Source organism: Salvelinus alpinus, chromosome 4 (assembly GCF_045679555.1).
Source record: "Salvelinus alpinus chromosome 4, SLU_Salpinus.1, whole genome shotgun sequence".
In the NCBI taxonomy this organism is placed as follows: Eukaryota; Metazoa; Chordata; class Actinopteri; order Salmoniformes; family Salmonidae; genus Salvelinus; species Salvelinus alpinus.
Window position 1 is genome coordinate 84,543,072 of NC_092089.1, and position 12,041 is coordinate 84,555,112.

Sequence of the window (12,041 nt, forward strand, 5' to 3'; positions counted from 1 at the left end):
CAAGATGTTCAAATGTTCATAAATGACCAGCATGGTCAAATAATAATAATCACAGTAGTTGTCGAGGGTGCAGCAAGTCAGCACCTCAGGAGTAAATGTCAGTTGGCTTTTCATAGCCGATCATTAAGAGTATCTCTACCGCTCCTGCGGTCTCTAGAGAGTTGAAAACAGCAGGTCTGGGACAGGTAGCACGTCCGGTGAACAGGTCAGGGTTCCATAGCCGCAGGCAGAACAGTTGAAACTGGAGCAGCAGCACGGCCAGGTGGACTGGGGACAGCAAGGAGTCATCATGCCAGGTAGTCCTGAGGCATGGTCCTAGGGCTCAGGTCCTCCGAGAGAGAGAAAGAAAGAGAGAATTAGAGAGAGCATACTTAAATTCACACAGGACACCGGATAAGACAGGAGAAGTACTCCAGATATAACAAACTGACCCTAGCCCCCCGACACATAAACTACTGCAGCATAAATACTGGAGGCTGAGACAGGAGGGGTCAGGAGACACTGTGGCCCCATCCCATATATATATTTGCCAATTATTATGCTCACTCAGCTGTGCCTCACAAGTGACACAACAAATGATCAATTACCAGTGTGATTATATATATACACACAAAAAATATATATAATTTCAAAATGATCTGAGAAGAACAGCATTGGCAGGTCAATTGATGCGTAGCCAGTATGCAGTGATAACGTATTGGGCCTATAGCTTACTGCACAAACCTCATCGCTACAGAACTGTTTTTCATTGGTTAATGCTGCATAGGCTTACGTTTTAAGTCATGTTTATTTTTTAATGAGCGGTAGATCTCAGACTGCATTTTGACTCAGAAAAGGTTGGTGACCACTGCTATATACAGTATCCATATACAGTCAGCGTAAGATAAACGAATCACTTCCCCCAACAGGATCTGGACTTAAAATACTATGTAAAATATCTATATTACTAAGTAGGTGAATATTTGAATTTATTTGAAAATACTCAAATACACTGACTCAAATGCATTTAACCCAGATATTTGAAAATAGTAAATGAAATAAGTATTTGAAAATACTTTCAAATACTTTCAATAGAAGAAGTTGATTGGGGCCACATTATTAGAAATACACAGATAACAAGTATTTAAATATCAAATACTCAAATACACAGAAAACAAGTATTTAAATATCAAAAAATCAAATACACGTGTTTCTGAACCCAGGTTTTCCCCCAACACACACACTATACTGCTGATGTTGTCTTTGAGCTTTGTGTTGGCCGGACTGTACGGTGTCCACCACCAGACCATCCTAAATATTGCCATGGCAACCAGGCTGAAATAAATGATTGGCCCTCTCGCTGGGGGACTCTGGGAAAGGCAATAGTTCCGCCCCATTAGTTTAACAGACAGGCTCTGGACCTATCACCGGTCAGCTGGCAAGGTTATCTGCTGCGACTTAGTATTCCATATGTACAGCAAGTAAGAGTGTGTTTTTGCGTGTGTGTCTGTGAGTGTGTTTTGCTGAGAAGAGCAGCCTCCCAGCCAGGTAAGCATAGAGCCAATTATCTCCTCCTTCTCCTCTAGCTGACAGTGTTTAACGATAAGGGAGGTTGTAGGGAGATGACAGTAAGACTGAAACACTCCTCCTCTCTTCTGCTCCGCCTGCACCCCTCCTCTCTTCTGCTCCGCCTGCAACCCTCCTCTCTTCTGCTCCGCCTGCAACACTCCTCTCTTCTGCTCCGCCTGCACCCCTCCTCTCTTGTTTTCCGACTGCACCCCTCCTCTCTTCTGCTCCGCCTGCAACCCTCCTCTCTTCTGCTCCGCCTGCACCCCTCCTCTCTTGTTTTCCGACTGCACCCCTCCTCTCTTGTTTTCTGCCTGCACCCCTCCTCTCTTGTTTTCCGACTGCACCCCTCCTCTCTTGTTTTCTGCCTGCACCCCTCCTCTCTTGTTTTCTGCCTGCACCCCTCCTCTCTTCTGCTCCGCCTGCACCCCTCCTCTCTTCTGCTCCGCCTGCAACCCTCTTCTCTTCTGCTCCGCCTGCACCCCTCCTCTCTTGTTTTCCGCCTGCACCCCTCCTCTCTTCTTTTCCGCCTGCACCCCTCCTCTCTTGTTTTCCACCTGCACCCCTCCTCTCTTCTGCTCCGCCTGCACCCCTCCTCTCTTCTGCTCCGCCTGCACCCCTCCTCTCTTGTTTTCCGCCTGCACCCCTCCTCTCTTCTGCTCCGCCTGCACCCCTCCTCTCTTCTGCTCCGCCTGCACCCCTCCTCTCTTCTGCTCCGCCTGCACCCCTCCTCTCTTCTGCTCTGCATGCACCCCTCCTCTCTTCTGCTCCGCCTGCACCCCTCCTCTCTTCTGCTCCGCCTGCACCCCTTCTCTCTTCTGCTCTGCCTGCACCCCTCCTCTCTTCTGCTCCGCCTGCACCCCTCCTCTCTTCTGCTCCGCCTGCAACCCTCCTCTCTTCTGCTCCGCCTGCACCCCTCCTCTCTTCTGCTCCGCCTGCAACCCTCCTCTCTTCTCTTGTTTCCTCTCATCACCTGTTGTTTCTTCTCCTTAACTCTATTCTTCTCCAACCCTCCTCTTGTTTCTCGTATTCCTCTCTTTTCTCTTCAATCTTTTTTCTCTTTATTCACCCTCTCTTTAATGACTGCCCCTCTTTGAGTTCTTTATTTCTCTCATCACTTTCTTTTTTTATCTCTGTCCTCACATCTCTCCTGTCATGCTCTCTACCATTCTCCTCTTCTTTCATTTCTCATGTCTCTTTATTCTTTCCTCTTTTTCTCTCCTCAAGAAGAACAAAAAAGGATAGAGAAGGATATGAATATGTAGACTCACAAGTTTCCTTCAGTGTTCTCACGGGGTAGGGGTTGAATTGTACATTTATAGATTCAGAATCCATTTTCTCTTAAGTGAACTTCTTAGTATTCCCACTTGTCACATTGAATGACTACAGTCAGTCATTCTAGAGCTGCTGAGAGATATTGTCTTTGTATCTTGGTGTTGTCTTTGTATGGCTGTGAGAGATATTGTCTTTGTGTCTTTGTGTTGTCTTTGTATGGCTGTGAGAGATATTGTCTTTGTGTCTTTGTGTTGTTTTTGTATGGCTGTGAGAGATATTGTCTTTGTGTCTTTGTATCTTGTTGTCTTTGTATGGCTGTGAGAGATATTGTCTTTGTATCTTGGTGTTGTCTTTGTATGGCTGTGAGAGATATTGTCTTTGTGTCTTTGTGTTGTTTTGTATCATCACATCGTCTTTGTAAGTCTTCGAGTTGAAACAGTCATGTGTCTGTTCTCTGTAGTCTGATAAATGCAGGTTTGTGAGCAGTGGCAGGTATTTGGAGCTGTCTGGTATATAAGCCAGGATCATAGAGACCGCATATTTCATACACCCCCACAAATCCTTAGACTGGAGGTTGTGACACACACACACCACACACACACACACACACACACACACACACACACACACACACACACACACACACACACACACACACATACAGACACAAACCACACACATACAGACACAAACCACACACACTCACATCACATAACTCTGTCAAATACAAGGTCAAACATAAGGAACTAGAAATTTAAAATGACCTTGCTATGATCTTCTCCCATCTCTCTCCTTTTTCTCTCTCCTATTCTCTAACTATATCCTTATGTCTCTTCCATCAAACTATTTATACATCTATCGCTCTTTCCCTCCATCTCTCATTTCTCCTCCATCCCTCCCTCTCTCCTTTCTCCTCTCTTGGTCTTGTTATAACACTTGTTCTCTATTTCAGTGAGTGAGAGTGTGTGTCGGTGGGGGTGACTAGCTGTCTGGTGCGCGTCACCTCCAGTTCTATTCACACAGCAGCACTGTAACTAAATGCTGCTTCTCTACCCCCCAAGGGACCTAGACATTCAGTCTGTGTGTTTCAATCTCAGTCAGTCAGCCATCGTACCCTGCCTTCCACCCTTAGTCACAGGGCAATAATGTATGACACAGTGGCAGTGCAGGGTGAGAATGTATGCCACAGTGTCAGGGTGATAATGTATGACACAGTGGCAGGGCAGGGTGAGAATGTATGCCACAGTGGCAGGGCAGGGTGATAATGTATGACACAGTGGCAGGGCAGGGTGATAATGTATGACACAGTGGCAGGGCAGGGTGATAATGTATGACACAGTGGCAGGGTGATAATGTATGACACAGTGGCAGGGCAGGGTGATAATGTATGCCACAGTGGCAGGGTGATAATGTATGACACAGTGGCAGGGCAGGGTGAGAATGTATGCCACAGTGGCAGGGTGACACAGTGGTAGGGCAGGGCGATAATGTATGACACAGTGTCAGTGCAGGGTGATCGTGTATGATGCGGTGCATGGTGATAATGTATGTCACAGTGGCAGGGCAGGGCGATAATGTATGGCACAGTGGCAAGGCAGGGTGATAATGTATGACGCTGTGCAGGGTGATAATGTATGGTGCAGGGCGATAATGTATGACACAGTGTCAGTGCAGGGTGATATTGTATGACACAGTGGCAGGGTGATAATGTATGACACAGTGGTAGTGCAGGGTGATAATGTATGACGCAGGGCGATAATGTATGACACAGTGGCATTGCAGGGCGATAATGTATGACACAAGGGCAGGGCGATAATGTATGACACAGTGGCAGGGCAGGGCGATAATGTATGACACAGTGGCAGGGCATGGCGATAATGTATGACACAGTGGCAGTGCAGGGTGATAATGTATGACACAGTGCAGGGTGATAATGTATGACACATTGTCAGTGCAGGGTGATAATGTACGACACAGTGCAGGGTGATAATGTATGGCACAGTGTCAGTGCAGGGTGATAATGTATGACACAGTGTCAGTGCAGGGTGATAATGTATGACACAGTGCAGGGTGATAATGTATGAAACAGTGGCAGAGTGATGATAAGTGATGTGGCAGGAAGGATCCAACCCAACACACTGAACTCACACACCCCCCACTCCCAGTCCCGTATGCCGTATGGAGCAGAGTTGTTGGATCTGTAGTGAGGGGTGCTGTGCACTAATGATTGTTAGTTCAATGATCATGGGAAGAAGATAAAGTGTCTCCCAAATCAAATAATAATTTCCCTCGATTTAGATAACGTCAACTGATATGGCTCATCAGTAGTGAAGGGTTCCACAGTGGGTGGTGTGTGTGTGTGTGTGTGTGTGTGTGTGTGTGTGTGTGTGTGTGTGTGTGTGTGTGTGTGTGTGTGTGTGTGTGTGTGTGTGTGTGTGTGTGTGTGTGTGTGTGTGTGTGTTTATATGCATGTAAATGATATCTCTCACCCCTCCTCTCACATTAACAATGCACAGGCAATTGTCAATTCACTTCATACCTCATTTACATTTTTTGTTGTTGACAGTTTATATAAACTGTACAAATATTCATCCTCTCTTCCCTCTCTCCTCAGTGGATGGTGCGATCCACCGCACGGCCGGCCCCCTCCTGAGGTCCGAGTGTGCTGAGCTTCTAGGGTGTGAGACGGGAGAGGCTAAGATTACAGGGGGCTACGGCCTGCCTGCCAAGTGTGAGTCCATATACTGTACATCTCTATCACACAGCGATGATATCCCAGCTATACATCTGTATCACACAGCGATGATATCCCAGCTATACATCTGTATCACACAGCGATGATATCCCAGCTATACATCTCTATCACACAGCGATGATATCCCAGCTATACATCTCTATCACACAGCGATGATATCCCAGCTATACATCTGTATCACACAGCGATGATATCCCAGCTATACATCTCTATCACACAGCGATGATATCCCAGCTATACATCTCTATCACACAGCGATGATATCCCAGCTATACATCTCTATCACACAGGGTGGTCTTATAAAATATTGGAGGCTATACGGCCTGTAACAAACAGAGTGAATTATAACACCACCATGCCTTTGGACATCATTCCAACCAACAAAGATAATTGATACAAGTTATATCACACAGAGGGAATTATAACATATTCACTGCATGTGGTATTATACATCCCTACCCTCCATCTCTCCTTCTCTCCCTCTTTCGTCATTCACTACCTCCTTCCTTTCATCTCCCTTTCTCTCCTCCGTTCTCCTCCCTCCCCCTCTCTCCTCCCACCCTCTTCCCTCCCTCCCTCTCTCTCCTCCCTCCCTCCCTCCCTCCCTCCCTCCCTCTCCTCCCTCCCTCTCCTCCCTCTCTCCTCCCTCCCTACATCCCCCTCCCTCCCCCTCTCTCCTCCCACCCTCTTCTCTCTCTCTCTCCTCCCTCGCTCCCTCTCTCCCCCCTCCCTCCCTCTCTCCCTCTCTCCTCCCTATCCCCCTCCCTCTCTCCTCCCTCCAACATTCCTCCCGTGTGCTGGTGTGGATGCAGTAATTATGTGGTTGGTCTGACTGTGTTTAGAGATTCATACACTCTTTAATGTATTCACTTAGCTGTGATGTCCTCCGTTATTTGTGTATGTGTGTCTTTATCTCTCTGCTTGTGGTTGTCCTTGGTTGGATGTGTGTGTGTGTGTGTATGTGTGTGTGTGTGTGTCTTTGTCTCTGCTTGTGGTTGTCCTTGGTTGGATGTGTGTATGCGTGTGTGTTTGTGTGTGTCTTTGTCTCTGCTTGTGGTTGTCCTTGGTTGGATGCGTGTGTGTGTGAGTGAGTGTTAAAAGCATGGTGGTAGACTGTTGGATACCAGCTTTTTGCTTTTTGTCGTTGTTGAGTTAAACTTCACAGTGGGAGAAAGAGTACAGGAGAAGACCAATAGACAGAGAGGGGAGAAAGAGAGGAGGGTGGGGGGAAGGGGTGAGTGAAAATGGAGGGTGGGGGGGAAGGGGTGAGTGAAAATGGAGGGTGGGGGGAAGGGGTGAGTGAAAATGGAGGGTGGGAGGAAGGGGTGAGTGAAAATGGAGGGTGGGAGGAAGGGGTGAGTGAAAATGGAGGGTGGGGGGGAAGGGGTGAGTGAAAATGGAGGGTGGGGGGAAGGGGTGAGTGAAAATGGAGGGTGGGGGGAAGGGGTGAGTGAAAATGGAGGGTGGGAGGAAGGGGTGAGTGAAAATGGAGGGTGGGAGGAAGGGGTGAGTGAAAATGGAGGGTGGGGGGAAGGGGTGAGTGAAAATGGAGGGTGGGGGGAAGGGGTGAGTGAAAATGGAGGGTGGGAGGAAGGGGTGAGTGAAAATGGAGGGTGGGGGGAAGGGGTGAGTGAAAATGGAGGGTGGGAGGAAGGGGTGAGTGAAAATGGAGGGTGGGAGGAAGGGGTGAGTGAAAATGGAGGGTGGGGGGAAGGGGTGAGTGAAAATGGAGGGTGGGGGGAAGGGGTGAGTGAAAATGGAGGGTGGGGGGAAGGGGTGAGTGAAAATGGAGGGTGGGAGGAAGGGGTGAGTGAAAATGGAGGGTGGGGGGAAGGGGTGAGTGAAAATGGAGGGTGGGGGGAAGGGGTGAGTGAAAATGCAGGGTGGGAGGAAGGGGTGAGTGAAAATGGAGGTTGGGGGGAAGGGGTGAGTGAAAATGGAGGGTGGGGGGAAGGAGTGAGTGAAAATGGAGGTTGGGGGGAAGGGGTGAGTGAAAATGCAGGGTGGGAGGAAGGGGTGAGTGAAAATGGAGGTTGGGGGGAAGGGGTGAGTGAAAATGGAGGGTGGGGGGAAGGGGTGAGTGAAAATGCAGGGTGGGAGGAAGGGGTGAGTGAAAATGGAGGTTGGGGGGAAGGGGTGAGTGAAAATGGAGGGTGGGGGGAAGGAGTGAGTGAAAATGGAGGTTGGGGAGGGTTGATGACTGTAGGGAATTAAAATGAGATGAGCTGTTGTCACAGTGCCTCGTTTTCTCACTATATCATTCTGTGTGTGTGATGGTGTGAGTTTATGTGTTTGGTGGTGACTAGGACAGTGTCTCAGCCTGTCAACAGCTCAGTTCTACTTCATTCTCGCCCACAGAGATGATCTGTCATTGTGCGACATCAGACAGTTCAGACAATGATCACAGGCCTGTTGAAACACACTTATAATGCTTCCCAAATGGCACCCTATTCCCTATGCAGTGCACTACCACAAACCTAACAAACACCCTCAGCCCATAAGACTCTGGTCAAAGTAGTGCACTATATAGTGGACAGGGTGCCATTTGGGACACAGTCAGTGTCCCTGTGGTACAGGCCTGCTGGGGTGTCTCACTGTGTAGTGCACACAGCCTGCAGAGCACAGCGTGTTCAACCAACAGAGAGATACTAAACACAGCCATCCATTAACTAACAGCCCCTAACAGTTGAACTGCCTCAGACTGTTAACCAACATTAACTGTCCAGACTCCAGTGTAACAGCCCTGGAAGACTGGTGGAGAAGAGGAGAAGAATTAAGAAACATGGAGAGAGAAATGGGGAGAGAAAGAGAATCTGGCAGAATGACGTAAGAGCGTCAGGCGGAGTGTGTGTGTGTGTGTGTGTGTTTGTTGTTGTTAGAGTAGGGAACCTTTGGCAGGTAGACCAGGCAACCACAGCCCCAGAGTCCACCTGTGTACCGATACTGCAGTGTTACCGTGTCAAAACCACAGAGAGTCAGCAACACACACCAGGGAGAGAGAGTAAAGGAGAGAAGGTGCTAGAAGGAGAGGGAGGGAGAGAGATGGAAGGAGGGAGAGAGACGGAGGGAGGGAGAGAGACGGAGGGAGGGAGAGAGACGGAGGGAGGGAGGGAGACGGAGGGAGGGAGAGAGACGGAGGGAGAGAGACGGAGGGAGGGAGAGAGACGGAGGGAGGGAGAGAGACGGAGGGAGGGAGACGGAGGGAGGGAGACTGAGGGAGGCAGGGAGAGAGACGAAGGGAGGGAGAGAGAGACGGGAATGAAGAAAGACAGGGATTGTTTCGTCACCACTGCCAGTTATCCTCTCTCACCTTATCCCTCCATCCCTCCCTCAGTGGCCAATTATTACTAATTAAAATCTTCACCACAAAACCTAACAACACCCTCACCCTCTTCTTCAAGAACTCTCCCCCTCTCTTTCTAATCTACACATCTCCTTTACCTGCTTTCATTCTCCCAGTTCCCCTTAGCCTTCCTTCGCTCTCCTCTTCTTTATATCTCCCTGTGTTATTGATAGTTAGTTGTGTATTGACTAAGGAGCCAGGGTGTAGGACTAAAGATGCGTCATGATATTGATAGTTAGTTGTGTATTGACTAAGGAGCCAGGGCGTAGGACTAAAGATGCATCATGATATTGATAGTTAGTTGTGTATTGACTAAGGAGCCATGGCGTAGGACTAAAGATGCATCATGATATTGATAGTTAGTTGTGTATTGACTAAGGAGCCAGGGCGTAGGACTAAAGATGCATCATGATATTGACAGTTAGTTGTGTATTGACTAAGGAGCCAGGGCGTAGGACTAAAGATGCATCATGATATTGATAGTTAGTTGTGTATTGACTAAGGAGCCAGGGTGTAGGACTAAAGATGCGTCATGATATTGATAGTTAGTTGTGTATTGACTAAGGAGCCAGGGCGTAGGACTAAAGATGCATCATGATATTGATAGTTAGTTGTGTATTGACTAAGGAGCCAGGGCGTAGGACTAAAGATGCATCATGATATTGATAGTTAGTTGTGTATTGACTAAGGAGCCATGGCGTAGGACTAAAGATGCATCATGATATTGATAGTTAGTTGTGTATTGACTAAGGAGCCAGGGCGTAGGACTAAAGATGCATCATGATATTGACAGTTAGTTGTGTATTGACTAAAGATGCATCATGATATTGATAGTTAGTTGTGTATTGACTAAGGAGCCAGGGCGTAGGACTAAAGATGCTTAATGATATTGATAGTTAGTGATGTATTGACTAAGGAGCCAGGGCGTAGGACTAAAGATGCATCATGATATTGATAGTTAGTTGTGTATTGACTAAGGAGCCAGGGCGTAGGACTAAAGATGCTTAATGATATTGATAGTTAGTTGTGTATTGACTAAGGAGCCAGGGCGTAGGACTAAAGATGCATCATGATATTGATAGTTAGTTGTGTATTGACTAAGGAGCCAGGGCGTAAGACTAAAGATGCATCATGATATTGATAGTTAGTTGTGTATTGACTAAGGAGCCAGGGCGTAGGACTAAAGATGCGTCATGATATTGATAGTTAGTTGTGTATTGACTAAGGAGCCAGGGCGTAGGACTAAAGATGCGTCATGATATTGATAGTTAGTTATGTAATGACTAAGGAGCCAGGGCGTAGGACTAAAGATGCATCATGATATTGATAGTTAGTTATGTATTGACTAAGGAGCCAGGGCGTAGGACTAAAGATGCATCATGATATTGATAGTTAGTTATGTATTGACTAAGGAGCCAGGGCGTAGGACTAAATATGTATCATGATATTGATAGTTAGTTGTGTATTGACTAAGGAGCCAGGGCGTATGACTAAAGATGCATCATGATATTGATAGTTAGTTGTGTATTGACTAAGGAGCCAGGGCGTAGGACTAAAGATGCATCATGATATTGATAGTTAGTTATGTATTGACTAAGGAGCCAGGGCAGGGCGTAGGACTAAAGATGCATCATGAAGTAAGATAGATCATTAATTCTTCTTTCTTCTTCGTGAAGGCAGTTCATCTACAGCAGATCTGCTGCTCTAGGTGTTGCTTTGCGCTGCAGGCTCCATACTGGGTGGTGTTAATACATTCACTTAATTCATTCAATGTTGAAAAAGCGGTCTGGTGTGGTTCTGAGAAAAGAAAGAGGGGAGTAGAAGAATGTATTTGACGCTCTGTTTAGGAAAATGATGTCAGATCCTTTTATCATTGTGATTTTGTTCCTCTCCGTCCGTCCCCCTGTTTCTCTCTCTCTCTCTGTCGGTCTGTCTCTTTCGGTCTCTCTCTCTGCCTCACTCTCTGTCTGTCTCTCTCTGTCCCCTTGCTTCTCTCTCTGTCCCCCTGCTTCTCTCTCTGTCCCCCTGCTTCTCTCTCTGTCCCCCTGCTTCTCTCTCTGTCCCCCTGCTTCTCTCTCTGTCCCCCTGCTTCTCTCTCTGTCCCCCTGCTTCTCTCTCTGTGTCTCTCTTTGTTTCTCTCTCTGTGTCTCTCTTTGTTTCTCTCTCTGTCTCTCTCCGGCCCACTGTTTCTCTCTCTCTCTCCGTCCCCCTGTTTCTCTCTCTCTCTCCACCCCCCTGTTTCTCTCTCTGTCTCTCTCCATCCCCCTGTTTCTTTGTCTCTCTCCATCCCCCTGTTTCTCTGTCTTTCTCCATCCCCCTGTTTCTCTCTCTGTCTCTCTCCGTCCCCCTGTTTCTCTCTGTCTCTCTCCGTCCCCCTGTTTCTCTCTCTCTCTCCATCCCCCTGTTTCTCTGTCTCTCTCCGTCCCCCTGTTTCTCTCTGTCTCTCTCCGTCCCCCTGTTTCTCTCTGTCTCTCTCCATCCCCCTGTTTCTTTGTCTCTCTCCATCCCCCTGTTTCTCTGTCTTTCTCCATCCCCCTGTTTCTCTCTCTGTCTCTCTCCGTCCCCCTGTTTCTCTCTCTGTCTCTCTCCGTCCCCCTGTTTCTCTCTCTGTCTCTCTCCGTCCCCCTGTTTCTCTCTCTGTCTCTCTCCGTCCCCCTGTTTCTCTCTCTGTCTGTCTCTCTCTCTCTGTCTCTCTCTCTCTGTGTCTCTCTCTATCCCCCTGTTTCTCTCTCTCTGTGTCTCTCTCTATCCCCCTGTTTCTCTCTCTCTCTGTCTCTCTCTGTCCCCGTTTCTCTCTCTCTCTGTCTCTCTCCATCCCCCTGTTTCTGTCTCTGTCTCTCTCTCTCCGTCCCCCTGTTTCTCTCTCTGTCTCTCTCTCTGTCTCTCTCCGTCCCCCTGTTTCTCTCTCTGTCTCTCTCTCTGTTTCTCTCTGTCTTTCTCTCTGTTTCTCTCTCTCTTTCTCTCCATACCCCTGTTTCTCTCTGTCTCTCTCCGTCCCCCTGTTTCTCTCTGTCTCTCTCCGTCCCCCTGTTTATCTCTGTCTCTCTCCGTCCCCCTGTTTCTCTCTCTGTCTTTCTCTCTGTTTCTCTCTCTCTTTCTCTCCGTCCCCCTGTTTCTCTCTCT

General features: G+C 47.9%; 1 protein-coding gene across 2 annotated transcripts in view; it reads left to right on the forward strand.

Annotated features, from left to right (window-relative positions):
- Positions 1-12,041, forward strand: part of macrod1 (mono-ADP ribosylhydrolase 1) — a 130,757-nt gene that overhangs the window by 96,575 nt on the left and 22,141 nt on the right. For both annotated transcript variants that reach the window (XM_071399318.1, XM_071399319.1), the window contains exon 5: positions 5,435-5,551. In XM_071399318.1, the coding sequence (XP_071255419.1) occupies positions 5,435-5,551 (117 nt within the window). The remainder of the gene's footprint in view (positions 1-5,434; positions 5,552-12,041) is intronic.